Source organism: Pseudorca crassidens, chromosome 10 (genome assembly GCF_039906515.1).
Source record: "Pseudorca crassidens isolate mPseCra1 chromosome 10, mPseCra1.hap1, whole genome shotgun sequence".
Classification (NCBI taxonomy): domain Eukaryota; kingdom Metazoa; phylum Chordata; class Mammalia; order Artiodactyla; family Delphinidae; genus Pseudorca; species Pseudorca crassidens.
Genome location: NC_090305.1, coordinates 22,222,803 through 22,249,417, shown reverse-complemented (window position 1 = coordinate 22,249,417; position 26,615 = coordinate 22,222,803). Strand labels below are relative to the sequence as shown.

At 40.2% G+C, this 26,615-nt stretch overlaps 1 protein-coding gene across 1 annotated transcript; it reads left to right on the top strand.

The window, feature by feature from the left end:
* The first annotated feature begins 5,240 nt into the window (after positions 1-5,240).
* On the top strand, positions 5,241-26,374 carry ZNF311 (zinc finger protein 311). The gene is made up of 6 exons (XM_067752258.1): positions 5,241-5,370; positions 12,540-12,615; positions 16,057-16,148; positions 16,488-16,614; positions 17,247-17,351; positions 19,976-26,374. The coding sequence occupies exons 1-6, from the start codon at positions 5,338-5,340 to the stop codon at positions 21,550-21,552; spliced, it is 2,010 nt and encodes a 669-aa protein (XP_067608359.1). The 5' UTR covers positions 5,241-5,337; the 3' UTR covers positions 21,553-26,374.
* The last annotated feature ends 241 nt before the right edge of the window (positions 26,375-26,615 follow it).

The following is a 26,615-nucleotide window of genomic DNA, read 5'->3' as shown; positions in this document are numbered from 1 at the left end:
GGTCCCAGTGAGAGAAAGAGGATAGAGGTGATCATGATAAAAATGTATTACATAAGTGATTTGAAAAGTAGAACTGGGGTTAGCATCTCTTGTAGGGTTGAGATTGGGATTATTAAATATAAAATAGGGGATCTACATTTAGTATAGGATACAATCAAATTAGGAGGTCAAGGAGGCAAGAAGATTTGTACATGAATGGCTAAAATGAAGATTAGGATTAAAATAGAGTTAATGCTGCTGTTCTGTGCTGATGCCAGAGTAAATGTTGAATCAAAGCCATTTTGTGTTGGGACTAGAATAAAACTAGGATTTCCCTTTTTCTTATTTCATCAGCATGTATCCGAGAGAATTTGGTATTGTTGCCACTGCCATGGGGAAAGCTGGGAGACAGCATCTGTGAGATTAGGACCCCACGAAACTTTACACATTTTTTGGAGATATTTATTCATTCATTCACTCACTCATTCATTCATTTATAGAACTAATTGGAGGCCAATTTTCTGCAACATTCTGGTCCTTGCTTCTATGAGTCTGAAATCCAGTGGGGGAGTTAAGCCAGGAACACACTACATGAATTACCAAAACTTCCTCCATGCAGCTATTGTTTCTTGTTCTCAGGGGATGCTTTGGAGCACCTGATAAACTCTTATTCCAGGGAAGCAAACCTCCTTCAGCTGGGGGGTCTAATAAATTAGACATATTTCTAGAGTGGGATGATTTCCTCAAAGTTTACTGAGAGATATGAGACTTCTCACCCGTGCTGGGGAGACACTATATGTATTCAAGCACAGGGTTAAGAGCCTGGAGACTTGAATCAGCCCTCCTGGGTCCAAATGCCTGAAATTGTTAAGCTGCTACTAAATTCTGTGTCTCAGTTTCTGCATCTGAAAAAGGATGGCGATATTACCTCTTTCATAGTGTTGTAATAGGGATTAAATGAGTCAATGTGTGAAAATTACTTTAAATGGTACCTGGGATATCATAATCACTATATAAATACCTAATAATAACAATATGATAAATCACCTTTCTGAGCAAGAGTACAAACCTGATGACCTTAGAGAGGTCTTCGGTCAGGAGTCTGGAATGCCAGTTGTAATACCACATACTGCCAGTCGATGGCACCAAAGCCCACATTGTTAAAACTGTCCTGCCGGCATAAACATTTTGAGGTCTCCCTCTCTGTCTGAGCTGTTTTCGATTTGTGGGTGCCGTAGAAGATGAAACACTAGAACTGAAGAAGTTAAGCTTTCTACTAAGGCTCTGTTCTGAATTCCTGCCTAAGGATACTGAAATATTTGACGACGGTATGAAAGCAACAGTGTGTATTTGAGAAGTTGCCTGATGGAAGTCACCAGGCCTGGGTTTTAGTCCTAACACTGCATGTCCTTGGGCGAGTTTCTGAACCCCTGGACTTCAACTTCCCCCCTTCCTTGCTGTCATTTGGGGCATAAAATAGAACAACAATGCAAAACAGACACTTAAGGAAGTGGAAAAAAAACCCGAGGGAGAAGTAAAGAAACTATGGTAGAAATGAGAAGTGGAGGTAAAGAAATTGTGATGATGTGACAAGGAGGTGAGTTGGAAATGGAAATGATAAAATTGGGGAGATCACCATGGAGGTGAAATGTATGAAATACAAAATAGAGAAAATATTAAATTTGATTCATATGTTTCATACAGAGATAAGTACTTCCCCTTAGCACATTTTCAATCTCTGTGTCTCTGTGTCTCTCTCTCTGTCACACACACACACTCACACTCACACTTGCATGCATGCACACACACGTGGCTGTCATCCATTTCTGTGACATGACGGATGTGAGGAGAGCAGAGGTGCGGGGAACACAGACTTCCTGACAAAACCATGAAGAAGTTGCTCTCACTTTTCACGCACATCAAGCAGTTCTCGCTCAGCTCTCCCTGGAGTCTTCGTCCTTCCCCAGCAGCCTACTGAGTGCTCTCTTTACCTTCTTGTTCCTCAGGGTGTATATGAGAGGGTTAAGTGAAGGAGTGCCCACTGAATAGAAGAGACCAAAGAACTTGCCCCTCTTCTGGGCATAGGGATTTTGGGGCTGGAGGTAAACGGAAATGACTAAACTGTAGAAGATGGTGACCACAGTGAGATGGGAGGAGCAGGTCCCCAAAGCCTTTCTCCATGCTATGGCAGAGTTAATCCTCAGCACTGCCCAGGCAATGGCACCGTAAGAGATAAGAATGAGGGCGAGTGGCATGACCAGGAAGATGACACTGGACACAGCTAACTGAATTTCATTGTAGGTGGTGTCTCCTCCTAACTACAATGAGGTACCACCTCACACCAGTCAGAATGGCCATCATTAAACAGTCTATAAATAACTAATGCTGGAGAGGGTGTGGAGAAAAGGGAATCCTCCTACACTGCTGGTGGAAAACAGTATGGAGGTTCCTGAGAAAACTAAAGAAAAACTGAATTACCATGTGATCCAACAATTCCACTCCTGGGCACATATCTGGACAAAACTATAATCAAAAAGATACATGCACCCCATGTTCATAGCAGCACTATTTACAATAGCCAAGACATGGAAACAACCTAAATGTCCATCAACAGATGAATGGCTAAAGATGATGTGGTACATATAAACAGCGGAAAACTACTCAGCCATAAAAAAAAAAGAAATTCTACACGTAACTTTACAGTCCGCCCTCCATATTCGCAGTTCTACATCCTCCCGCAGATCATGTAGTATGCAACAATTGAAGAAACTCTGCATGTAAGTGGACCCACATATTTCAAACCTGTGTTGTTCAATAGTCCACTGTATATTACTGCAGTGATGCTATCTATAGACTGTAGACAAGCGGTGACACCTAAAATAAGAGACTGGTATACACCTGGGTTTTTTCAGTGATCATACAACAGATATTTATTAAACATGAATCATATGTCACTGTGTTCTAGGGATAACTACAGTCCCTCGCTTCATAAAGCTCACATTCTAGCACAATGCTTCTCAAACCCTTTTCTCTTCTGTACCCTATACATTTACTCAAACATAAAGCCAAATATTTTATTCCCATTTTATCTCTGACCCTACTCTCACAACACCCTGTACCTGCTTCTATCACAGTATTCATCACACTGGACTGTTATCACAGATGTCCTAGTCTGTTTCCCCAACCAGACTGAAGTACCTTGAGGGCAGGAGCCAAACGTCCTTCAACTTTATATCTCTACTGCCCAGAATAATTATCTGGAACTAAAAATATATTCAACAAATGTTGTATGAATGAATGCATGAATTAAATGCATGAATAAATAAATGAATGAATTGTTTAGCATCTGCTCCAGATGTACAAGGGGCTGACAAGGAAAGCTGGCCCTATAATACTGAGGGCTGGCCTCTCCTCCCATAGATATATCAGGTATAATACAGCCCAATGTTCACTTAGTTCTATTTTTTTTAATATTCATATGTATAACAACTAAAAATCAGTTCTTGGTACCATAATTTCAAAGATATGCTCTGGCTCCTTTTCCACCAGAACTCACCTTATAAGCAGGATGACTGCTAGCTCCCCACCTCTCTTTTGCAGGACCCAAGAAAAAGGAGTGACGTTTTCAGGCTGGATGACTATGGGCCAATGTTGAATAACTGGTGAATCGAAAGCTGATGCCAAAATCTCACATGACAACCTCTGCCCTTCCTGGGTACTGGATGGAACCTAGATGTAGGAATGTCGTCAAAGGGAAAAGCAAAAGGGATTATTTACATGTTAAAATTAAAATCCTAGGTAAGATATGACAGAGCAATCTCTCTGGACTACAGAGAAAGGGAAAATCCAATTCTCGTTCCATTTTAGAAAAAGACAGAGGAGATGCACAGTCTTTCCTACAAAAGCATGCAACTTTAAAGACTATCAATACAGTCAATAACAAAGAGGTTAAGGAAGAAACTCAATTGAGGCACTTAGACAGTATTTTCTTTAGCCCTTAAGAAAACCACATCATTCACTGTTTCTCTTCCCTCGACAGTAGAAACACTGCCTCCTCTTACCCATTCTTCTCCATCCAGATCTCGCTCTTCATCTCCTATCACTACTGTGACCTTCTCTCTGCTAGGTGAATCATGTACCCACATCCAGTCCCATCTCTCTCCAGGTAGGACTTCCAGGGCCTGCTGCTCAGGACAGGTCTCCTCAAGGGGGCCAAACGCCTGGGAACACCCAACAGAAGTAACTGCCTTCTCCCAGTGACTGACATTTTGAGCCAACGGGCAGGAGCTGCTCTGCATTTTTTTGTCCATTGGCAGTATGGCTTTAGATATCAGTGAAGTTCAGTGGCTCCACTCTGCATTTTAGGTTACTGGCCTGAAAGAAAAGGGCAGGAAAAAAAGAGAGAGGGAGGGAGGGAAAGTCATGAATGGGAGTAGTACCACATCAACAAAAATCACAAAAGAACCAAGCAGCCCGACGGGGAAAGAAACTGGCAAAGAGGAAGGAAGTTAAAGCTCTGATGAGAGTTTCAGAATTCGTGAGAAAAGCCTAAAAGCACCATATCGTTTGGGTTTCCTCTTCTCACCTTACCAGCTACGCGACTGTGGGTAAGCTTTTAGCATATCTAGGCTTCAAGTTGCCTATCTAAAAAGTGGGGTAGTGATAGTACCTACCTCATTGGGTTGTTTGAGAATTAAACGAATGAATATCAATATGTATACTACACTTAGGACAAGCCCTGACCCAGAATTAGCGCTATATTCACCAGTTTGCCAAATAAAAAAACTTTAATTGTAATATTAAAGGATGGCCTAAAGAAGGAGGAGAAGGAGAGAAAAACAGATTAGAAGAGGTAAAGATAAAATATGCTCCAGCAGGCGGGCCCTCCTACGTCCCAACCCATCCAATCCCACCTCCGACCGCAGGCCCCGCCCCTCCCCAGAAGGCCAGCGAGGGGCTCCCGCCAGAACCCCGGGCAGGGCCTCAGAGACCTGCCCCGCAACCTCACCTTCTCCGCCGACCTTGCGGGTTCTGCCTTCTCCGCGGTGGGGCCGAAGGAGCGCAAAGGCCTCCTCAGGTGAGGTCCAAAACACCCCACCCGCACCTCAGAGACGAAGGGCTGAACTCCAAAGTGCAGACAGAACCTTTCTATTCCGCGGTCTCCATGGTAACGCGCGGCTCGCCCTTCTAGGACCCCCGGAGGACTCTTCTCTTTGGTCCAGCACTACAAACCCTGAGAAGCTGGACGGTTCCGGTCCCTGCTTGCTAGTTTGGACCTGTTGCCACATGGAGAACAGATGAGCTTGAATATGAAATTGATCTTCTTCAGCGTGTGAAGAGGGAAAACAACGACAGAAAATGGAAGCACGAGTTAATCAGAATTACGTGAACGTAAGCTCCACCACGCAGAGATCTTTAACTGTTTTGTTCATTCCTGTATCCCAAGCTCTTATAACAGTTGCTGAAGAAATTCTTGTTAAATGAATGAATTGAAACGATTCTGAAAAAATATTGCTGCAAAGCATCATTGACTAATATCAGTATTTGCCTCTGATCAGTAGCTTTATTTAAAAGAGAACTATGTGTCACATACATTTAAATATCTTATAATTTGGGGATTATGAAAACCCACAAGCATGCATTATAAGTAATGTATGCTGTATTTTCCAAAATATTATATTTCTAAAGTATTATATTTTTCTATAATATATTTTCAGTATGTTATATTTCAGTATAATGATTAGCAGTAGAAACGTGAAGTAATTAAGTTAATTACTTAAGTAATTAAGATAAGCACAAAAGATATATTTAAAAATTTGAGGAAGTGGCAAATACTTTTTAGATTATTCTTTCCTACACTAGAATATGAACTGGCTAGCATAAAATTATGGGACATAACCTTTTTAGGAGGGGAAACTCCAAGAAAATTATTTCAGAAAGACAGCCAATATAAACAAAATGAAATCCATAAACTCAAAGACAAAAAACAAATACTTGCTAAAGTTCTGAGTTGAACTGAAAAAATAATCAGAATAATGAACAAGGCTGTTGGAAGGAAAATGAAAAATACCTGTGACAGATAAGATGAATGAGCTAAGGATACATTTTTCATTAAGGATATATCTCAAAACCATGAAGTTGAGTATGTACAAAGTACCTAATAACCTCTATGAAGCATTCTTGCCAAAAATATTGAACCTAAATCAAATCAAGCCTTTCAAACTTAAATATGTACAGAGTGAAACTATTTGTATAAAATTAGGGAAACGTAAATTATACTATAAAATGTTTATGGCTACCCACATATGTACTAAAAATATATAAACATGCATCGGAATAATAACATCAATATCAAGATAGTAGTTAACCTGAGAAGGAAGAGGAGAGGAATTGGAGAGGAGTAGACAAGGGGATATAATTATATCTGTAATATTTATATCTTAAGATAGATGTTAAATGTTTTTTTTATTATTGTTTTGTATGCCTGAAATACTTGTTATTTTTTTAAAAAAGCCCCTGGAAATGAATTTGGTAATTTCAACAGACAGCAGAGGGGCCATAGAATTACTCAACACCAATCAGGCTTCTGTTTCTCCATCAAGGATCATGACCTTCAAATTGGGAATGGTAGGACAAACATCAATATGAGGAAATTAAATTTCAGGACATACAAGGAGATAGTAAAAGAGTAACTACTTGCCTTAAATGAGTGCAAGTCTTCGTACCCAGATAAAATTGCTTGAAGGATCCTGAATTTCAGGCAGATTAGCCACAGGGCCCCTGGAGGCCATTTTTAAGGAGTGTGACTCATGCCTAAGACTGGCAAATATCCAAATTTTCAAAAACTGAAAAAAGATGAACTGTGGAATTAGGCTGAAAAGCTTGACATGGATCCCTGGCAAAATTCCAGCATTAATTATTTTAGGAGATTATTTATGAGGTTTTATGAGATTGGGGTTAACCAAGAAAAATGTAAATAAATTATATCTCAATTGGACTAGATTATTAAAGTCATATACTAAGGATCTGCTGTGGAAGTAAAGTATCTTCAAATCAGCAAAGGTTATACCAAAGTCTCTCATAAATATACCCTGTGAGTATATGTGTACTGGACGCTAGTACTGTTAAGTAGATTGATATCAGGAAGAAAGACTACAGTCTGAAGAGTGGGTGACCATGCATAGCATCTTTCCTGCAGCCTCTTGCTCAGTGCCTTTGTGCAGTATTCACTGAATTCAGTTTCAGAATTAGGGACTTAGGGATCAGTCTAATCAAAACCCAATTTCCTTTAGAGGAGAAGAATACATTTGTATTAAATTGGAGGATTGAAGGAATTTTTTTTATATAATGATCATTATTTAGCAATTATTATGAGCCAGGCACTTTCATAAACCGTATATTGTACTTTCACTCTCACACTGAGCTGAGATTAAAGGATTTATTGTTACTGTTTTACAGATGCAGCAATTGAGATGCAAAGGAGTTAAATGACTTGACCAAAATATCAAGCTAGTGAGTGGCAGAGCCAGGAATCAGGTCTTCAGAACATAAGATTGATGAACTTTCCATAATACCATTTTATAACTAATGTGCCTAGTACTTTCTAACCTCTTTTGTTTTTGAATAAATAAAAGCCCTGATCAGGCTGGAGGGACTGCTTTTTATCAAAATAGCCCAAGTGTGAGATCCAAGACTCTGGAGTCATTAGTTTCTCTTCTAATCTTATCCTCCTTTGTAGTTTTAGACAATATTTTAATCTCTTGGCCCTCAGGTTTCTCAAGTGTGAAATGAACAAATTGTACTTGGTCATCACTGCGGTATCTTTCAGACTTGCAGTTCTATTATTTTAATGATGAAATTTGATGCCAGGTGATGTGTTAAATGATTTCTGTATATTGTCTCATTTAATCCTCATAACGACTCCGAAAATTAGGTATTCACCCTGGACCTATTTTACAGTTGGGGAAACTGGGGCACGATGTATACCTTGCTTAGGTTCTTATGCACACAGGTACCAAGTGGTTTAGCCTGTATTCAATCCCATAATTAATTTTATTTCATTTTGATAAGCTTTAAAAGAAGTTATGACCAGTCACAAAGCTATGCAATCACTCTTCCCTATGAAAGGAACCAGGACTCCTTGGAGAAATGGCTGATTCCAGGTCTGGAGCAGGAAATATACAAAATGAGCCTGAAATATCTTGTGCTGCCAGAAGGCAAGAAAACCATCAAAGACTCTTAGAGTTAGATGAAAAGGGCACAGGAAATAAAATAAAGGGACTCCCACTGGCCAAAGATGGAATCATTTGAACATCAAGAAGAAAAAGAAAAAAAAAAAGTGCAATTGATTAAGATTCCTTGAATGTTCTTTAAAAATCCATGAGTTAATGATGCTCAGAAAGAGGAAACAACAAAAAATATTAGTTACCAATTGCTGCATAACAAATTACCCCCAAATTTAGAATCAAATATTGAATATTTATTTTCTCACAGTCTCTACAGGTCAGGAATCTGAGAGCAGTTTAGGGGTTGGTTCTAGTTCTGTCTTAAGGTTGCAGCCAAGATGTTGACCCAGGCTGCAGTCAACTGAAGGCTTGACAGGGAGCTGACGGATCCACTTCTAGACTCACTCATATGGCTGTTGGCAGGAGGCTTTAGTTCCTCACCACCTGGGTCTCACTTTTCAACCTGGCAGCTGGCTTCCCCTAGAGTGAGTGATCTGAGAGAAAGGGAAAAAAAGAGAGACCAAGATAGAAGCCACAGTTTCTTTTTCTTCTTCTTTTTTTTTTATTGGGGTACAGTTGCTTTACAATGTTGTGTGTGTTTCTGCTGTATCAGCTGTGTATATACATATATCCCCTCTTTTTTGGATTTCCTTCCCATTTAGGTCACCACAGAGCATTGAGTAGAGTTCCCTGTGCTGTACAGTAGGTTGTCATTAGTTATCTAGTTTATACATAGTATCAATAGTGTAGATATGTCAATCCCAATCTCCCAATTCATCCCACCCCTCCTTTCCCCCCTTGATGTCCATACGTCTGTGTCTCTATTTCTGCTTTGCACATAGGTTCATCTGTACCATTTTTCTAGATTCCACATATATGCATTAATATACGATATCTGTTTTTCTGACTTACTTCACTCTGTATGACAGTCTCTAGTTCCATCCACGTCTCTGCAAATGGCACAATTTCGTTCTTTTTTATGGTTGAGTAATATTCCATCGTATATATGTACCACATCTTCTTTATGCACTCTTCTGTTGATGGACATTTGGGTTGCTTCCATGCCCTGGCTATTGTAAACAGTGCTTCAGTGAACACTGGGGTGCCACAGTTTCTTTTATTACCTAATATTAGAAGTAACATAACATCATTTCTGCCATACTCAATTGGTCACACAAACCAACACTGGTAAAATGTAGGAAGGAGATACACAAGAGTATGAATACTCGAAGACAGTGCTCATTGATGGCCATTTTGAAGAATGGCTAATGTGTCAGTGGCCTTGGCACCTAGGGCACAACTTTTTACCCTGAAAATTAGCAATTAAATAGAAAAGTAAACATTTATTTTGTCTTTCCTGTTTGAACTTACATTTCAGGATAACCAAATAACCCTGAATTGATAGGTTAATGAGATAAAATCCTTGTTTAAAAAGAAATTCCGGGCTTCCCTGGTGGCGCAGTGGTTGAGAGTCCACCTGCCGATGCAGGGGACACGGGTTCGTGCCCCGGTCCGGGAAGATCCCACATGCCGCGGAGCGGCTGGGCCCGTGAGCCATGGCCACTGAGCCTGCGCGTCCGGAGCCTGTGCTCCGCAACGGGAGAGGCCACAACAGTGAGAGGCCCGCGTACCGCAAAAAAAAATAAATAAAACAAAAAAAAAAGAAATTCCAACTCATAAATGTGAAAAAAATATTGAATTAGAACATCCCAGTTCTGCAATAAAATGGTTGATTCAGGCAAAGATCATCAGTGGATGAAACCACCAGATAAAAGGTTGATGAGGAGCTTTACATGGAGGGATCCAACTAGCAAGTGCTGATTCATTGATCAATCTTAGCATCACAAAGAGTGAAATAATGACATTATATGCCTCCTGATATAAAGCAAAAAGAAGTACGTAGCACCACGTAAGAATGCTTACCCATAAAGGTAAACCAAACTCTAAACCTTTAGAGCTAACATCTAGTTAACAAATACAAGGCTAGAGAAACAAATTAAATGAGGATGCAAACAGAGAAAGCCAGCATGTGGAACATTCAGGACAATTGACCCAATTTACTCAATGCGGGGAAAAGTGAAAGATGGAGGAGCTATTCTAGATCTAAATTTAAAGAGGATTAAGAGAAATAACCAAATAAAGTATGTAGACTTTAGATCTTGATTCAAAAACCCAGCGTATTTTATATATTTGGGAGATTTTAATATGGACTCAGTATTAGATGGTACCCAGGAATTATTTTAATTTTGTTAGGTGGGATAATGACATTGTGGTTCTGTTTTAAGAGATGCATTCTGAAGAACAGGAAATAACACGTTTCGGAGTCTGCGGAGGCTTTCTAGGGAAATTCCTCGACCAGCGAGTTGAGGTTTCCTAGAAAGTCACCGGAAATGATTATTGAAGGACTAGGAAGTGGAGCTAGGACAGGTTTCTCTATTTTCTCATTTTTAGAGGAGAATGTCGGCAGGAAGGTCTGTGTCTTCAGCCAGCGTGGGACGGGACTTTAGCCGAGGGGCTCCCAGGCTGCCACTGGTGTCTCCGAACCCGCCGAGGTGCGGCTGGGCGGACCCTGGCACCACCACCAGGTTCACTTAAATACACCCCTTCCCTGGGGCCGGGGACGGGGCGGGGCTTTGGAGCCCGGTCCGCCGGGAGCTGGGGACCGCCGCGGGTTCCTGCCAAACAAGGGCCTTTTCCTCCTGCATTCCTAACTCCCTCCCGCTCTTCTTGGCTCTCAGCAGCCTCTTACCCTTTTTTTTTTTTTCATTTATTTTCCTCCCCAGCATCCACTCGTACATTCATTCATTCAGCCAATTTCTAGCTGAGCGCCTACTGGTGCAGGCACTGTTTTAGAAGTTGGGAATACAGCAGTGAACAAAATAGACAAAAATCCCTGCCCTCAAAAGCCTGGGAGCCTGCATTTTAGTGAAGGGGAGATCTACAATAAACAATAGAAAGAATATAAGTTAACTTATGCACCATGTTGGAAAGTGATAAAGTGCTATATAGGAAGGTAAGGCATGTCAGGATTTGAAGGAGGGGGTAGGCTGTAATTTTAAATAGGGGACCTAGAGTAGGTTTCCTTGGGAGGATTATGTACAAGAAAACAGTTGAAGGAAGCAAGATTATTCATCGTGAGGGTAGCTTGAGGTGGAGGGGACAGCCAGTACAAAGGCCCTAAAATGGAAATGTGCCTAAAAAGGAAGAGAAAGGTCTGTGTGACTGAAGAGGGTTGAATGAGGGGAAGAATAGTAGGAGAGGTAATAGCACACCCTATAGACTTGTATGCCATTGTAAGGACTTAAGCTTTTATTTTGAATGAACAAGAGAGATTCAAAAGGCACATTCTTTAGGGCCTTTTATGTTACTCTTTATTTTGAGTAAGATGGACCCATTGAGGGGTTTTAAGCAGAGAGATGAAATAATCCAGCTTAAGTTTTAAATGGCCTACTCTGTTGTATTGAGGATAGAAGCAGGAGACCAGCTGGACGGCTAACGTAATACTGCAGGGCAATGCAGACAATGGTGGCTTGGGACAAGATAGTAGCAGTGGAGGTTGTATTCTGGATATATTATCATTTTCGGTTTATCTTCCCCTGCTCCCTCATCTCCCATAGATACCTCAGATTCTCAGTGATTCCTTCTTTTTGCTTTGGTCACATTCCTCTCTTTTCTCCTCCCTTCATCGAATATGCAGGAAAATAAGGTATGGGATTACCACTAGCTTAGTACTGCTGATGAACCCCAAATCCAGGGCAGTATTTGACACATCAAGCCAAAAAGCAGCTGCCCTGTGGGTCAGGAGAGGCCCTTTGGCTGGCACCACCAAGGCTTAAATCCCTGAAAGGAGGCTGGTATCCACTGGAGCCACTTCAAACTGGTCCAGGCAAAGCCACGATTGACTTTGGGAGCTGGATCCAACCAGCAGAGAAGAAACCGGGACAGTGTTAGAAGACTGGAAAAGAAAGCTGGGTAAAAAGATGCAGCAGGTAAAAAGAGGAGTGTCTGCAGTATATCACAAAGAGGAAGAACTGAGCCCAAGAAAGGAGGAAAGCAGTGGGAGTGTGGTGGGCCTGGATTGACCTTGTGGAAGTGTTCTCCTTCAAAATACTTTTTTTCCTGGATGGCCTGGTGATCATTTTACATTATAGAACAATTGGATGCCATTTCTGTTTTTCATAAGGTATATCAGGGACTGAGTCCCTGATTTTCTCACCGCTCTTGGTAGTTCTGGGAGTTGATTTCCATGAACAGAACTTCATAGTTGGTTGCAGCTTCCCCTACATTTTCCATCCCTCCATAACCTCTCCAAATGTATTCTTTTCCTTGCAATAGGTGGTGGTATCAGATGAGACTCCAGGACCATCAAACCAGCTCTGTATCCGTGATACCAAGCTCCTGCAGGAAAGAGGTAATGCACACAGGGTATTGTGACAGGAGTTATGGCAGCTGAAAATGGGGCAGGGACACAGACTAAGTGGGAGATGCTTCCTGGGACCTGGAAATATGCTCATTATTGAGTATTTATAGGAAATCTGTTATTTCTATACTAGGCTTGGCTCGGTATTGAGAGGAACTAAATTATTAGGTTTCTACCCTCATCTTAAACCAAATTTGGAAAAAAATAAAGATTCATAAAAAAAGATTCTTCAAAGCAATTTATGAAAGATATTGAATGTATTCATTCACTTATTATATGTACAACTTTATGTATGATAAGTAGCTTACATATGTGTACATGAATATTTGCACGTATAAAACTTGTGGTATAATACAGTAACTCCTCCCAACCACAATTTTACCAACATGTAAAATTTGAGTGTAGGTAATTTTATTTCTGTACCTGTGTTAACCCTGAGATTTTTAAATTAAGTATAGGTATACCTGAGAAATAGAAGATAAAGCCATGGCAAAAGAAGGAGAAAAGGTATTGTCATGAAGCTTTGAGAAGAATAAAGGAAGATGGGGAAATGTGGGGCTGGGCTTTAAAAATGCTCTTTGGTGGCATATATGAAGAGAAAAGTGGATAAGATTTGTATAGAAGTGGCTGATGGTATTTAACAATTCTGGAGTCATAAAATTAGACTCTGAAAGGCACAGACTTTTAGAGGACTAGGCCCCTGGACACCCCAAAAATAGGCTTTTAGTATGTATTACCTGCAAAGAAAAAATACGTAAAATGAATTTCTAAGCATATTATTGGAACTTCCAGAAGAGAAATCTTGAAATTTCCACTGTATAGGTAATCATAAATGAAAATTAATAATATAGGACATATTTATCACAAATTTAGGAGAGGTAGAAAATAATGAATATTGCTTAACTTCGTTGTTCATTTTATTTCATTTTTTAAAATATATATAATTTTATGGTTCACATCTGACCTGAGTATCCAAGTCCTCTTTTTCTCAAAAGATCTTGAATTCTCTTCCTATAGGTGATTTTCAGGGCCATAAAGTTTACAGTTACTTAACAAAATGTAAATGAGTTAATCTCGCCCTGGATAATATCTATACACTGCTTTAACAAATAGTTTTGTTATGGGCTGAATGTTTGTGTCCCCTCAAAATTCGTATGTTGAAGCTCTAACCCACCCCGCAATGTGATGATATTTAGAGGTGAGGCCTTTGAGAAGTAATCATGTTTAGATGAAGTCATAAGGGTGGGGACCCAGTGATGAGATTAGTGTCCTCAGAAATGGAAGAGACCAGAGCTTTCACTCTCTCCCACATGTGAATTCCTGCTAGGGAATTCCCCCAAGTTCATTTTTAACTTGAGGGCAGAAACTGACCTTTCAAATTCTGAGGCTAAAAAATAAAGTTTAAGAATCACTACAGTGGGGGGAATTCCCTGGCGGTCCAGTGGTTAGAACTTTTGCTGCCGTGGCCAGGTTTGCTTGGGGAACTAGGATCCCACAAGCCTCAGCGAGGCTAGGAAAAAAAAAATCACTGAAGTGGTTACCAGGGGCTCGGGAGAGGGAAAAATAAGGAGTTGTTGTTTAATGGGTATAGAGTTTCAGTTTCGCAAGATGAAAAAGTTCTGGAGATCTATTATGCAACATTGTGAATATTTTTAACACTATTGAGCTGTGCACTTAAAAATGGTTAAAATGGTAAATTTCATATTATATGTTTTTTACCACAATTAAAAACAGTTTTTAATGTGATGAACACTTAGGGGAAAAAAAGCCATGACAAGGTAACAAAACTTTCCTAATTTATGAAGAAGGTATGGTAAAAATCCAATTGGATGTATATGGAGGAGAGTTTGGGTTAGGGTGTGCTTTGTCAAAAATTTAAGACTTATACATTTTACTGTATGTAAATTTTACTTCAGAAGCAGGAATGTAAACAAATATTGAACTCTAGTTAATGATATGTATCATAAAGTGTTAGGGGTGAAGTATGCTGATGTCTTCAACTTACTTTGAAATGCAACAAAATATAAAATGAATTTATGGACAGAGACATGGATAGTTAGATGGACAGATATGTGATAAAGCAAATATTGCAAAATGTTAATTGTAGAATGTAAGTGGTGAGTATATGGATGTTTCCTCTACAATTCTTTCAACTTTTCTGTATATTTGAAAATGTTCATTATAAAATGTTGATTGAAAAAAACCCAATTAGGAGGTTTAAGTTTATTGATGTTATAAGGAAAAGAACTGTTATGGAACATTTGAGAGCAAAACATGTATCTGCTGTGAGCTCTGTGCCTTCCAGGTGGTTTGGGAACTTTTTGAGACAAAGAGTTATAAAGTAACAGGCTTTCAGAGGAGATAGTGAGAAAACTGTGTGGAACCCACAATGATTGAACACAGGCCTGTTCTTGATCAAAAGCTAAGGGTGGCCTAGACCAAAGAAAAGTCTTCTTGGCCTATTTCTGTGGAAAGAAGCCAGTTTACTCCTAAATTGAGGTTTTGGTAAAATTGAAATGATAGTTTTGGGGTCCTGAGGCCAAAGGGTTATCCTAGAGACTTACCAGTAGATGATTTCAGACCAGAAAGGAATGGTCTTGGACTTGGGAATATGTTGATGACTATCAAGAAAGATAAACCACCATAAACACTGAAGCTACAGAGAGGCTGAGCTGGATTGCAAGGAATAAAACAGGGCCCCATTAATCAGTAATGTGAAACTGTACTTCTTGCCCAATCCATATGAATTATACCTAGTCACGTGTACACTCTGAGAAAGTTTCTTTTGCATTTTAAAAGCTGTGTGTGCTCTGCTATGCTGGGAGGGCAGTTGGGGGGAAGCGGAATCACTTAATACTAGGGAATTAACAGGAAAGAGACTCAGAATCAAAGGGGGTAAGTGATTTTCTCTAAGAAGAACAAGGGAAAATTTTTTTCTAGTAAACTAACTTGAGTTTGACCAGCTATTAAGTTACCTAAAGAAAAAAGCTTTGGGCCTATCCCTGGATATTTCTGATCCATTCCTCTCCTTCATTCGTTTCCCTCCACCTCCACCCCAAGTCGTTTTGGACAAAATGACTTCAACGTTCTAATATAGGAAGCCAGGTTATCGTATAAGCTGGGAGTCAGTGATTTGGGCCATTTGGGGAGGGTGTAAGGTATTCTAGGATGAAGAGAGACCAGAGAAAAAGGTGTAGTAGGTGAGAGAGAAGAAGAACGCACTTACAGTCGGCTTGGCTGCTGGCCAGGGCCTGATACCCCAAACTGGAAACTGAGACTAGAGGAATAATGGAGAAGGAGGATACTGTAATGCAGTAGACTTAATCCCTAGGTTAGAGCTTCGGAAGCTTCTACATTTGGGGAGGAGAGGATGAAAGCAGAAGGTTTCAACACTGTGCTGAATTGACTCTTGGCTTATTTCTCTTCTCTCAGCTCTGCCATCTCCTCATTGTCCTGCCTTTGCCGAAGATGGAAGCCAAGGAAGCCTGCCAGGAGCAAAAATCATACTGATGAGCCAGTCTCAAGTGAGCTAAGACCCCTTCCTTCCCTCCTGGAAATATATCACTGCCTCCTAAATGTGGCCTTATTTTCACTGCCTTCCCTGGCTATGCACCTCCCAAGTCCACGTGCTCCCTCTCATAAGGGATACTTTGTTGGGTGACAAACCATTTGTGGATTGTTTCCTCTTTCGTTATTTTTTGCTATTGAAAGCTGATGCTACCTTTCACCTCATCCCCAAATATACACGAAACAGTAACAGCCTTTCACTTCTGTAAACCTCCCTACAAATTCCTTTCTTCTGCCTCTGTTTCCTGAGGGAACTATGGAGTTTTCTCCAGGACAGCAGGGACATATTGTTTCAGGAGGCAGTGACATTTGAGGATGTAGCTGTGAATTTCAGTAATGAGGAGTGGCAGTGTCTGACCCATGCTCAAAGGCACCTCTATAAAGATGTGATGTTGGAAAATTATGGAAACGTGGTATCACTTGGTAAGGACTTTCCCTGTACTTGGCTTAGTACTTTCTCCCTTCCTTTTTCTTTTAATTGCTTTATTTATTGATGTGTATGGGGTCTCATATTGAAAATCAGAGCTCTCATTCCATATCATCAATATCTTCCCCCAAATTAGTTTTGAGTTGCCCCTGTTACATAGCAAGATAATTTTCTGGCTAACCTAGTTGTTTTCTGATTCTTTGCAATGAAACTCTCCCTGGGTGAAAAGGAGACACTTAACGTCTGTTCTCCCTGGATTCTCGCCTCCTCAGTCCTCTCATTTTCCATTAAGTGCTCTGTATTCAGCTCTTAGTCATGAGCTCCTTCCTAGCGGCTGAAAACAGATTAACCTCCCTCTACAGACTCCCATCCTCCTAAAAAGAACAGGGAAAATACAACCAACTGACTATTTCCCAGAATCTCCTTCTTTGGCCTTCTGAGTATTGACTTTTCTGAGAAATTTCCTAGACCTGTTCATTTACATGTTACCAGACCCCTGAATAAACCCTTTTCTCTACCCAAATGGACATTTCTTTCCTGTTTCCATGTGCAAACAGCGGGGTCAAGGTAAGCGTTAGCACAGTTCTCTGTTGCTCTACACACTGTCTTCTTCCTTCTCTACAACCAGGATTTCCATTTCCTAAACCTCCTTTGATCTCCCATCTGGATCAAGAGGCAGAGCTCTGTGTTCAGGATGGACAGGACAGGGAGTTCCTGAGCTGCCCCCACCCAGGTGAGTGCCAGAGAAGCTGTCAGTCCCCTTTTGTGTTCCGTGTGACAGAGTGGTTATAGAATGTTCTTAGTGGTGGGTCATCCATCCTGAAGGGCCCAGAAGGAAATCTATTTAGGAAATCTTAAGTCAGAGAAGACAAACTGTTTGGATAATTATTCTGTCATTATCCAATTGGCTGTTTGCAACCTATCTAATACAGGCTTTTTGCAATTTAGTCCTCCAAAAAGGCTCAGACAATTCATCTCCCCTCTGTGTATCATTTACTCCAGTGCTCAGAGAGCATTGCCTTTCTGCCTCCAGTTGTTTTCTTTTTTCTTTTTAGGAACTTCCCCCATTTGGAGACCTGAGACTTTGACCCTTGCCTTTTCTATTCTCTCTTATTGTGAAGTTAGTTAGTTTCTCTCATGGCTTCAGCTCTTAGCTCTGATGCAGATGCCTGCCACATTGATAATGCTAACCTTTACCTCTTTCCTGGGCAGCAGTCTCATGTTTCTAACTCCTGGTTTTTATTTGAATATCCCATTGTCATCTGGAAAGCAACCGATCTAAAGTCAAATTCATCTCTCCCTCCAAGGCTGTCTCTTCATTAAGCTCTCCCTAGTTCTATATCTGGTTCTACCTCTTTCTTACTTTGTCTTTCCATTCCCTGAACCTCTTATCTAGTCAGTCATGAAATATTACCAGCTCTTCATTCAAGCTATTTTCTGTATTTGTCATTCAAAAAAAAACTTGTCCTTTGTTTCTAGGCCAACTCCAGCTGCTGTGTCCACAATGCCTACTCTTCCTTCCTCCCTTCTTTCCATCTAAAAAACATTTATTGAGCAACTATCATATGCCAGGTACATATGAGCAACTATCATATGCAGTCAGATAAGATATAGGCGAGCCCTGACTTACGGAAGCTTATTTTCTAGTGGGGAAGGCAGGTAAGTAAATAATTATATAGGACAGTATGGTGGGAGTTCTTGGGATATGTAGATAGGGATATGTACCTGGTATATACAAACATAGAGGAGAAGCACCTAAATCTGACCTGGGGACCAGAAGACTGCAGAAGGAATGACAACTGAATTAACTTATGTAGGATAAGTGAAGTCATTTAGTTGAAAGAGGGGCAGAGGGGAATAACAAGTAGGAAAGTATTGAGGAGTAAAAGAATGTGAACTGTGACTAGTTCAGTGTGACCAGAGCTAAGGACTTGGAGTAGCCAGTGGGAAAAGTACAGGAGCAGTAGACAGGGGCAAGATCATAATTGAATGAGCTTTTGATAAACTGCAGACCTTTAACTTTATTCTTATAATAACAGCTAAGATTGATTAAGTACTTATTTTGGTGTTGGAAGTGCTTTGCATACATTGACTCATTTAATTATTGTGGATAGTCTAGATCCCATTTTATAGATATAGCAACTGAGAGAAGTTACAACATCCTCCCAAGTTTGCACAGGTATTAGGTGTCAGAACTAAGATTTGAACCCAGACAGTGAGCTGGGGCTCTTGACTTTACACTTTACTTCCTTTCTGTCTGGTTAACTATGGAGTGCCATTGAAGTGTTTAAAGCTAAGGAGTGATGTGATTAGATTTGACTTTTAGAAGGAATAATCTAGAAGCGATGTAGAGGTTGGATTAGAGGGGAGGCAGACTAAAGGACATTTGAGGGTTATTAAAGTTAGCTGGTGAGAATGCACTGGCAGTAGAAGTAAAGGAGACGGGATAGAGTTAAGAGATAATAAGAAATTGATTTGGACTCTGGTTACCAACTGTAAAAAGTAACTCCAGCTAGCTTAACCAAAAGAAAAATAATTTATTATTCAGGGTGTGTCAGGGAACTTAAGGGCAGGTATACATGAGGCTCAAGAAGGGATTGGAATGCCATCAGGCCCCACTCTCCAGCTGTCTTCTCTGCTACACTGTGGGTCTGCTTCTTTCTCCTTTCTTAGCAGATGGATCTTCTCTGCTTCTCAGTCCCGATGGCAGAGCATTCCCTCCCCTACACGACATACCATCCCACCACCACTGGTTCTCAAATTTAAGTGCTAAAGCTCTAGCTCTCTTCAGAGCCTGGCCTTACCTGCTTTCACATCATGATTCCAAAGTTCATGAAGAGAGAATCTGTCCTGGTTTGGGTCAGGTCTTGCCCAGATCTAATCTGCCCTACCCAGATGGGTGGAGTTACACCACAGAAATATGGCTCTCCAGGCCCCACTCTCAGAAGCAAAGCAGACAGACCCCTAAAAAGGAGGCTGCGCTGGCACTTGAGCCCCTGCTTTGCAGCTCCCATCACAGGTTACCATTTATACAATGTTAGTGAGTACATATGAGAAGTTGAAGATGATTTCCGGTTTCCTATCTTAGGTGACTAGGTGTATGAAGTTGTCATTCACTAAACTAAGAGATTCTAGAGCATGAGTAGATTTGGAAGGATTTTTGTGAAGTTTACTCAGTTTTAAATATCCTAGTACTTTACAATAGTTCAGCCTATTTTGACCTTGCCATAATGTTAGTGATTTTTCAAGCATGGGAAAGTCAGTTACTCTTCCAACAGCTTAGCCATTGCTTCACCTCTGCCAGCCCACTTATTTCCTTTCCTCTGAACATCTGACATTTTAATTTTCTTGTTTAAGTATCAGCAGCCAAGACACGGCCTGAGAATGAGAAGGCAAGTTCAGAACAGGCAGTTTTTGAAAATGGAGAAGTCTGCTGGGTGAAATTTAAAAGTCTCCTAAAAGTTGTTTCCCAGGATCCAGAGGTTGGAGAAGTTTGTGTACAAGATGTCAAATTAGAGAATCAATGGGAAATACCTATGAGGGAGAAACTGAGAGAAGAGAAAGAACGCTGTGAGAAAGTGACCTTCAAGAAAGGAAAGAACCAGAAGGTACTTAGAAAAAACTCAAAATGTATTCCATATAGGGTTCTTACAGAAAAGAAACTCCATGAATGTGCCAGGTGTGACAAAAACTTCATCTGGCATTCTGACCTAATTCTCCATGAGCGAATTCACTCTTGCCAGAAACCCTATGTGTGTAATGAGTGTGGGAAAGCATTCAGGACGAAAAATCAGCTTTCTATGCACCAGATAATCCACACAGGGGAGAAACCCTTTAACTGTAGCCAGTGTGGGAAGGCCTTCAACAGTAGATCAGCTCTTTGCCGACATAAAAAAACGCACAGTGGGGAGAAGCCTCACCAGTGCAGCGACTGTGGGAAGGCCTTCAAGACCAGGAACCGTCTCAGGATGCATCAGATCATCCACACTGGGGAGAAGCCTTATGAGTGCAGTGGCTGTGGGAAGGCCTTTCAGTTTAAGCATTCCCTTATCATCCATGGCAGAAGCCACACTGGGGAGAAACCCTATGAGTGTGAGGAGTGCGGGAAGGCCTTCAGCGGGAGTTCAGACCTCATCAAACACACAAGAATCCACACTGGGGAGCGACCTTATGAGTGCAGTGAGTGTGGGAGGGCCTTCAGCCGAAGCTCAGACCTAAGCAAACACACAAGAATCCACACTCAGGAGAAACACTGTGGGTGCCCTCAGTGTGGAAAAGCCTTCAGCAGCAAGGCAGAGCTCACCAAACATAGAAGAATCCACACTGAAGAGAAGCCTTACAAGTGTAAGGAGTGTGGGAAAGCCTTTCGTCATAACTGTAAACGCAGGGCTCATGAACGAGAACACACTGGGGAGAAGCCCTATCGATGTGGGGATTGTGGGAAAACTTTTCAGGATCGGCACTGCCTTACCATCCATCAAAGAATCCACACTGGAGAGAAACCGTATAAATGTTCAGAGTGTGGTAGAGCTTTCAGTGGGAAATCAAACTTGACCAATCATCAAAGAATCCACACTGGAGAGAAGCCTTACAGATGTGAGGTGTGTGGAAAGGCCTTTCATCATAGTTCAGTCCTGAGGCAGCACAGAAGAATCCACACTGGTGAGAAGCCATATACCTGCAGTGAGTGTGGCACGTCTTTCCGTCAGAGCTCAGCTCTGATTGGACACAAGCGAGTTCATACTGGGGAGAAACCTTATGAATGTGAGGAGTGTGGAAAAGCTTTCAGAGTGAGCTCAAATCTTACTGGACATAAGAAAAGAAAACATAGAGTGTGGGGAACCCACAAACTTGATGAGAATGGGAAATCCCTCTCTCCGGTAACCTGTTCTCAGACTTTTTCATTCATCAATATTTTGACAACCAACACTTGAGGGTAGTGATTCTGGTGTTTACACTTTCTCATTTCTCCTTCTACTTCTTACACTGGTCCCTCTTGTCTCCTGTATTGGTTCTTCCTGGTTCCCTGACCCCCTAATTGTGAGACCCCACCAAGCCTTTGTCCTTGACCTTCCTATTCAGTGTCTCTTCAGTGAGCACATTCACTTCCAAGGCTTTGTCTGTCAATAATAGTACTGTAATATTAAATACTAGTGCTTGACACATGCCAGGCATTATTCTTTACAATTTTTAATCATTTAATCCATACAACATCCCTATGGGATGAGGAAATTGAGGCATAAAAAGATGAAGAAACCTGCTGTGGATCACTTAACTAGTAAATTCTGAACAAATGCCCACTGAATGCTTAGACTTACCTGAGCAATTTCCATTATCCTGCACCACATCTCTCGGATATGAAGCTATACCTCAGTTCAGCACAGAACATTTTTTTAATTGATAAACATTGATCATCTTTAGCAAGTTTTGCTCTAACTTAAAGCCTGAATGGTACTTCTCCTTAACGGATCAGAATTGCTGAGATTCAGTGGGGGAACGGAGGCAGGGCAAGGGCAGATTTTAAAATTACAGATAAGCAGAAGTCAGGTATACACTGCCGAAGCAGCAGTGTACGTATGGAAAAAGCATGAAGCCTGACCCACTTTGTTATAAATACACTAAAAGGTCTTCAAGATGTTGATTTCTTAAATATTTGCTGTATCTGTTTGCATGATATATGAAATGCTCTTTCAAATAGATTAGTAAATTTATATCTGTCTTTTCAAGTCTTTCAGTGTCTAACATCTATCCTTTCTCTTGCAAATGTTACAGGTCCTTACTTCAGACAGAATTAAATTAAATACCCACATGCAATAAGGCTGTTAAAATAGAAATTGAAAATCCTAGAAGAGGATGCAAATGTGTGTCAACTTAATTAACATAATGACCATAATTGCGAATTAAATTTAGTTCAAAGTTCCCTGACTGGTAAAGAGATGAGCAATGGGTTCCCCAGCATTTGTCAAAAGTGTTTTACAAGCTAATGTTTTTAAAAAATAATAAGTTTGAGAAATGCTGGCTAGGTGGGGGTATTTATTCCCTTAAAGACTTCTCAGGGTTTATACTATGCTAATGTCCTGTCTGAGTCTTAAACAAAGGAACTGTAAGAAGCATTGCTTTCCCAAAGTGATGGACGAAAGAATTCTGTTTGGAGGAGCACCTTCATGGACTCTTGTTTCACAGAAAACATCTTGGGAAATGGTTACACATTATCTAATATGGGCAAGGAGTCCAAGATACACAATTTTCTAGTAACAAATTCCAAAGGGAATTACATGACTTATTATACAAAAGACAGATTAAACATTGTTTCTTATGTTCAGTTTCTACAGGAAATTAGAGCACGTCCTTTATATGGCCATTTCTTATATATTTTTTTGAAGAAAACCAAGATGAAAACATTTAGGATATAACTCTAAAATTGTCTCTGTGGAGGATGACACTCTGTATATGTGGCTTTTGGATGATATAACGTGACTTAAGGGCAGAGTTTAGGATATGTCTGGAGAATTGGCAGTGCTTTTCCAATCTTTTTTGACTGCAAGGACCCCTTATTTGATGATCAATAAATTTTACCGACACTCTCTCCCCCATGCATACACACACTACAGGTAGTTTTACTTTAATGCTCGATGGCAAAATGTTGTCATGTTCTCCTAGAAAATCTGAGGTTTTGTTAATTACAACAGCATGTATATGCTTTTGGAAAATGTATACACATGTTCAGGATGTTTTTTTACCCACAGGCCATGAGGTTCATTTGGATTTTGGACTCAAAGTCCTTAGCCCATCATGAGAACCCTCCAGTGCATCCTTTCAAGTCACTTCTTCAGTCAGTCTTTTAACAGAATCTGGCAAGATTTCAATTCCAGTTTAAATTCTGGACAGTCCTGGAGTGTTGATGTTTTGTGTTATTGATCAGGGAGTCATGTTCTTCAGACACCAGTTAACTGGAAGGGGTGGCAAGCCTGACATTCCTCTGTGAAAGTTGAGAAGCCTCTGTACTGAGCCCAAATAGAAGACTTTTAGACTTCATCCTCACCAGTCCATCTTCAACATGACCATTGTCTCCCTAAAATATTCCTATGATCTTGACACCTGCTTTTTTAAAAAATTTTATTTATTTTTATTGAAGTATAGCTGATTTACAATATTTTGGTTGTTTTAGGTGTACAGCTGCTTTTAAAACTCCCAACTGACTCTCAGTCCTGCAGTAAGAAATCCCAAATTACTATCTTGAACTCCAGGAATCTTTTGATACTTCCTGGACACTTAAAATGAACATCATGAAAAAAAACATTGAAGGAGTTTCAGATATTTTACCTGTGGAAAAAATCATTTAGAAGGGATCCTAAGGTGGAATAGACTCTGCTATACAGTTGTAAGTTTGGTAGACAGGCATAATGTAGAAGGAATTCAAAGATCAGATGCATAGTTGAATAATCAAACATGTTAGTGTTTCTTGAAACCCTAAGATTCTTGTAGTTATAATTGTGAAGTTACTAAAACAAGAGTTGTTGATTTAGTTATTTCTTAGAAAAATCACCAGATAAAACTCACTTTTTTAAGCCTAATTAATTCTAAATGGAAAGACAGAAAAATTTCACCATGAACATTGATACCATGAGATTGTTTTCACTTTACCTGTACAGAAGAAGTAAAGAATGCCCATTTCACTCAGTTTTTAAAAGGGTGATAAAATACAGATTTCCGAATTAGAACCACAAATGTACAGAAGTGTCTTTCTTAGCTCCTACCTATGGACTGTAGTTCTATGCCCTGGGATAATTGCAGAGTAAGATTAACCCATTGCTCACAAGGTAGTCCTTCAAAAATTTCAAGACAAAAGCTTCTCTTTCCACTAGGTAAAATATCTGAAATTTCTTCATTGCCTTTTCACAATGTTCATTCTAAATGTTCAGGAAATATCATAAGATTCCTGGAGTTCAATTTAGGGTTTCTTACTATGGGATTGAGAGTTAATGGAGAGTTTTTAAAGCTGGTGTCAGGATCATAGCAATAGGAAGACAATGATCATATTGAAGATGGGTTGGTGAGGGTGGAGTCTAGACATCTTGGCCTTTGTTCCATTGGTCTATTGTCTAGCCCTACACCAATGCAAAACTGCTTAATTACTATAGCTTTAAAGTATCTTGACATCTGTAGGGTAAGTCCTACTGCTTTGTTACTATTTTTCAAGACTGACTTGGCTATTTTTGTCTAAGACTATACTTCTTCATGGATTGGAAGACTCAGTGTTATAAAGATGTCAGTTCTCCCCAAAATTGATCTATACATTCATTGCAACCTAAGTAAAAATCCCAAGGGTGGGTTTTTATGGTAATTGACAAATTGATTCTAAAATTTATGTTGAAATGCAATATAATTCTTGGCCAAGGCGGGAAGAGTGGGGGAAAGGGATAGTTAGGGAGTTTGGGATTGACATGTACACACTGCTATATTTAAAATGGATAACCAACAAGGACCTACTGTGTAGCACAGGGAACTCTGCTCATTATTATGTAACAACCTAAATGGAAAAATGTATAACTGAATCACTTTGCTGTACACCAGAAACCACCACAAGATTGTTAATCAACTATGCTCCAATATAAAATAAAAAGTTTAATTAAAAAATATATGTAATTCTTGGCCAAGAATAGCCAAGACTGTAAAAGGTAAAATTTTGTCTTTTACAAGTAAGTTTTGGAAAATATTTGTATGCCCTCAGGTCAAGAAAATATTTCTCGAACAAGACACCAAAAAAAGGTTAATTTTAAGGAAAGTAATTTAATTTTCTGATAAATTCAACTAGATTAAAATGAAGAATTATTTTTTCAAAATCACCATAAGGAAAGTGAAAATACAATTTTCTCATGAAATGAAAAAGATACTTGGAACAAATATACTTGGCAAATTATTATCTAAAATATTTTATGTTGAATCCCATGAATTGCCAAAGAGGTTGAATAGTGGCAATTTAACATGTTTCAACTTAATATAAACACTCCTATGAGTCAATAAGCAAAAGACAACCCAAAAATAGGCAAAAAGCATGAAGTATTTCACAGAAAACTGAAAAACGATGATGACCAAACACAGAAAAATTGTCCAGTCTCAGTAATTAAGGAGTTTTGACCACAATGATATGCTGTGAGATACCTACTAGGTTGACAAATTCTCTTAAATCTGGAACTTCATTCAAAGTCCTCACATAGAGAACTTTTTTTTTTGGTAGAGACTCAACCATATTTGGGCAATAACTTATCTATTACATGAACCCCACTACGCTGTAAGTTCCATGAAGGCAAGGAACTTGGAGCTGGCAGGAGGGAGAGGGGGAGATAGGGCGGAAACAATTTCCAAGCTAAGTCCTGGAGGATGAGAAAGAGACACGAGGATCTGCTCAGAGCAAAGAGAGCGCCCACCCCAAGCCACAGAGGTGTTGGATGCAGCTGAACTCGAAACCGCCCAGAGGGGCGAAGTCACCTAGCGCTGGTGCGATGTGTCCGGCAGCTGCGGGACGAGGTGCTGGCGCTTTCCAGAGCCTCTTCTCGCGTCTGAATAACTAGGGTTCCAAACACAAAGTGCGCTGCAGAGAGGCTGGAGGAAGAACAGTGATTATTTTGAACATAAATTATTCCTTCGGAGGCACTGGCAGGATTTGTATTGAATTACAAGGGCTTTCCCAGGAATCTGACATCTATTCATTTGTTTGTAATAAAGACTGTATGCATAAAAGCACTTTTTGTTCGTGTTACTTGATTCCTGCATCCGCAGGGCCTAGAATATACTGGCTGCTGAAATAGACAAATAGATTATTTGAGCGGTTATTTTCGGTTGAGCATTGTTCTAGGGCAGTTATCTATGGCCCCTGGGTAAACAGAAGTCAAAAGAGGGGAAGATAGGGACCGACTTTGTAGTATGTTAGAACTGTCCACATTGGGCGTGAAGAAAGGACGTCTAACACTAGGAAGTTTTAAGAAAAATACACACT

Excerpts from the sequence above, each read along its gene's own strand:
- ZNF311 (XM_067752258.1), top strand. The coding sequence starts at position 5,338 with ATGGAAGCACGAGTTAATCAGAATTACGTGAAC. Across the intron at positions 5,371-12,539 it reads TTAATCAGAATTACGTGAAC|GTGGTGGTATCAGATGAGAC; the intron begins GTAAGCTCCACC and ends TCCTTGCAATAG. Across the intron at positions 17,352-19,975 it reads CCTGAGCTGCCCCCACCCAG|TATCAGCAGCCAAGACACGG; the intron begins GTGAGTGCCAGA and ends TTCTTGTTTAAG.